Source organism: Coregonus clupeaformis, chromosome 40 (assembly GCF_020615455.1).
Source record: "Coregonus clupeaformis isolate EN_2021a chromosome 40, ASM2061545v1, whole genome shotgun sequence".
Taxonomy (NCBI): Eukaryota; Metazoa; Chordata; class Actinopteri; order Salmoniformes; family Salmonidae; genus Coregonus; species Coregonus clupeaformis.
The window spans coordinates 23,010,557-23,013,754 of record NC_059231.1 but is presented as its reverse complement, the minus strand read 5'-3'; the positions used below and the strand labels follow the sequence as shown (position 1 = coordinate 23,013,754).

Here is a 3,198-nt window from a genome sequence, read left to right as displayed (position 1 = left end):
CAGAACTACAGCAGCATGATACAGCACAGAGCTACTCAACCGCATCTTCACTGTGCCTATAGCGAAGTTATACACATAACACGTAAACACACACTGACACCAGCATGCAAGTACTGTAAGCTCGTACACGTACACATGCACGTACACACGCTTGGTTGGCCTCGGACAGTTGTCCCACATTGGCCTGCACCACAGGATACAAATATTGGCCAGAATTGCTTCAACAATGCTTGGCATGTTTCACAGGCAATAAGAAACACTGTCCAAGACTGTGATTAGTTTAACTTGTGTTCATCACAATAGTACATTGGCTAAGCATTTGGCAGGTTGACTATGTAATAGTGCGTGAATGTGTGAACGTGAGAGAGTGGGAGAAGGAGGGAGAGAGAGACGACAGACTGATTGATTGATTGGCTGACAGATGATTAGCTTGATTTCTGATTGACAGGCAGCTGTGTGAGATGACATGTTTGGTGCAGGAGAGCAGTATAAAAGTGGCCATCTCAGTCCTCTGTCAGTATGTGATAGTTTCTCTCCAAACCAGCTTTACCCTTAGCGCAGCAGACCATACTAAAATGGGTGAGAGTTTGCTAACAGTCCTAAATGCTTTTAGGTGTTCCAGATTGGGTGCCATTTTGACTTTGTCTTTATACTAGAGAAACGACTGTAGTTTCCTCTTGAGAAAGAAAAGCATTGTATAACTACAATATTTTGCTTGTTGATGTGTTTGTGGCTTATCTGTGATCTTGTGTTGCAGCTGAGAAGATACTGATCGTGTACGCCCACCAGAGTGCTGGGTCGTTTAATGCTGCAGCCAAAGACGCAGCTGTTGAGGTTCTGATCTCTCAGGGCTGTAAAGTGGAGGTGTCTGACCTCTATGCCATGAGGTTCAAAGCCTCTGCTACTGCTGAAGATGTCACTGGTAAGTTAATCATAAGTTGTTTAATTACAGTAGTGAATGGTCATGTTTTTTGTAAACCTGAGTGCCTCTTAACTGCTGTAGTTCACTGAACTATTTTGCAAGTGGTTTTATTTTTTTTAGTGACTGTCCCCATTCTGTCCTTCTTTCCCAGGGGAGGTGAAGGATGCTGAGCACTTCCAGTATGGAGAGGAGACCATGCTGGCATGGAAGGAGGGCCGACTCTCTGCTGACATCACTGAGGAACATCAAAAACTCTCTGATGCGGAGGTTGTCATATTCCAGGTAAGCTCTCCTGCAGTACTGTTAAGTGTCTTAAGAAAACTGGCTTTGGCCTTTTAAATTAATTTTAATAGTGTAGCACCTTCAGCTCTTACAATGACTGCTTTATGTTTTGGATGGTTGAAATGCACCATTCCAGGTTGACTAGTGTCTGCCATTATCTGTCCCAGTTCCCCATGTACTGGTTCACTGTTCCTGCCATCATGAAGGGCTGGATGGACCGGGTCCTCACACTGGGGTTTGCATACACCTCTGAGAAGCGGTACAGCCACGGCATCTTCAAGGTAAGTGAGACAATCCCATATAATCCCTGTTAAACTTCAAATAGTTAATCCTTTTCTGTGGTCCCTCCATATCATTTACCTGGTTGTTTCCCTGTCTTCCTCCAGGACAAGAAGGCCATGCTGTCCTTCACCACTGGATCCCATGAGTCCACGTTCAGTGCCAATGGCATCAATGGAGACATGAATGTCACCCTGTGGCCACTGCAGGTATGTTGGGCTTGGCTGACACTACCAGCATGTCGACTGCTGTAGCATAATGCACTTTTCCTTTGCTCTGTTATTCCCATTTGACGTCTGCTTTTATTACAAGCATTTCACTTCCAGATTGGCAAGTGCTCATTTCAATGATGGGAGGATTGCTTCATTTGGACAATACATGTTTTACTATCTACTTGCGCATGTTTGCTAAACCAGTTAATTGTCTTCCCCTGTAGAATGGCATCCTGCACTACTGTGGCTTCCAGGTTCTGGCTCCTCAGATCTTCTGGGCTCTACCCCACATCCCCTCTGAGGCTCGCTGCAGTATGCTAGAGGCATGGCGCACAAGGCTGGAAGGGCTTCTGGGAGAAACTCCGCTCTCCTTCACCCCCTCAGACAGCTTCGATGGTGGGCGGGGCTTCCAGCTTAAAGAGGATATCCAGGAGAAGCATGCAGCCAAAAAGTTCGGCCTGACGGTTGGAACCCACCTGGGCAAGCCCCTACCACCCAACAGCCAAATCAAAGCTGGGGTGTGAAGGATTCTGGGATAGTGTCTTGCTCTTCTGTACCTGGGTAGTTGCTGTAACAACATTTTTCATGATGGCAAATGAATAACTTAAATTGGGTAGCTTGTGATATTTCTAAAAGCTTCTTTACTTCAATCATGAGTAAATTCATGCATCATTTTGGTTTCTTAATGTTGATCCAGATTTGACAACTGTCCAATGGTGTGACTGTTCTCATTAAGGTTGTGAACATAACTAATGAATAAAATTCCCTGCTCTTGTAGTTCTAACAGTTTATTTCAAGGAACAATAGTCCCAAGTTAGTTATATTTACAAATAATTCTGATTTTGTTCACTAATGTCCACTCGGTGTGACACAATTCGGTTTTAAACACTAACGCTTTTGGGCACTATTGCGTAGGGTTCTCTTGCAATGAAGTACCGACGATATTGCTAGAGCACATGGCCTGGTCAAATTGTAAGCTTCATTATAAATATATTTACAGATGTATTGCATTCTTCTTTTGGGGTGACTCCCTTTAAAAAGGGTGGGGGCCTATGAGAAGTGACTTTATTTTTATTGGTATGACCGTGTCGTACCAGAGGAAATGGCTGTCACTCCAGGGGATAGAAGCAAATAACCTAAGGACTTTTAAACTTCAAATTGTGTTGGCTGCATACGCACTTAGCAGATATTGTGTGTGTAGTGAAATGGTGTTCCTAGATCCTACAGTAATCTCATAATACATACTGATGTAAAAATTGAATGAACTTAAACACTTTGCAGTAGCCCTATTTTGTATCCTGTTGTAATTTACAACCTTAAGTGATTGAGTGCAAATTTTACGTTCTCCCACACCTGGTTTTTCACTTTGCATTTGACCATTGCTCTGGCAACCTCTGGGTCGGTCTGCCTTCAGGGGAGGGTCTTGTTCTTTAACCTGGCCCTAGTGATGGTGCAGGCAGATCATGGACTTGCTGTGGCGCTCCCATTCCTGGTTCTTACTCC

General features: G+C 44.1%; 1 protein-coding gene across 1 annotated transcript; it reads left to right on the top strand.

The window, feature by feature from the left end:
- Positions 1–523: 523 nt before the first annotated feature.
- Positions 524–2,472, top strand: LOC121572820 (NAD(P)H dehydrogenase [quinone] 1). Its single transcript, XM_041884848.2, has 6 exons — positions 524–579; positions 758–922; positions 1,074–1,204; positions 1,372–1,485; positions 1,591–1,692; positions 1,920–2,472. The coding sequence occupies exons 1-6, from the start codon at positions 576–578 to the stop codon at positions 2,217–2,219; spliced, it is 816 nt and encodes a 271-aa protein (XP_041740782.2). The 5' UTR covers positions 524–575; the 3' UTR covers positions 2,220–2,472.
- Positions 2,473–3,198: the final 726 nt, after the last annotated feature.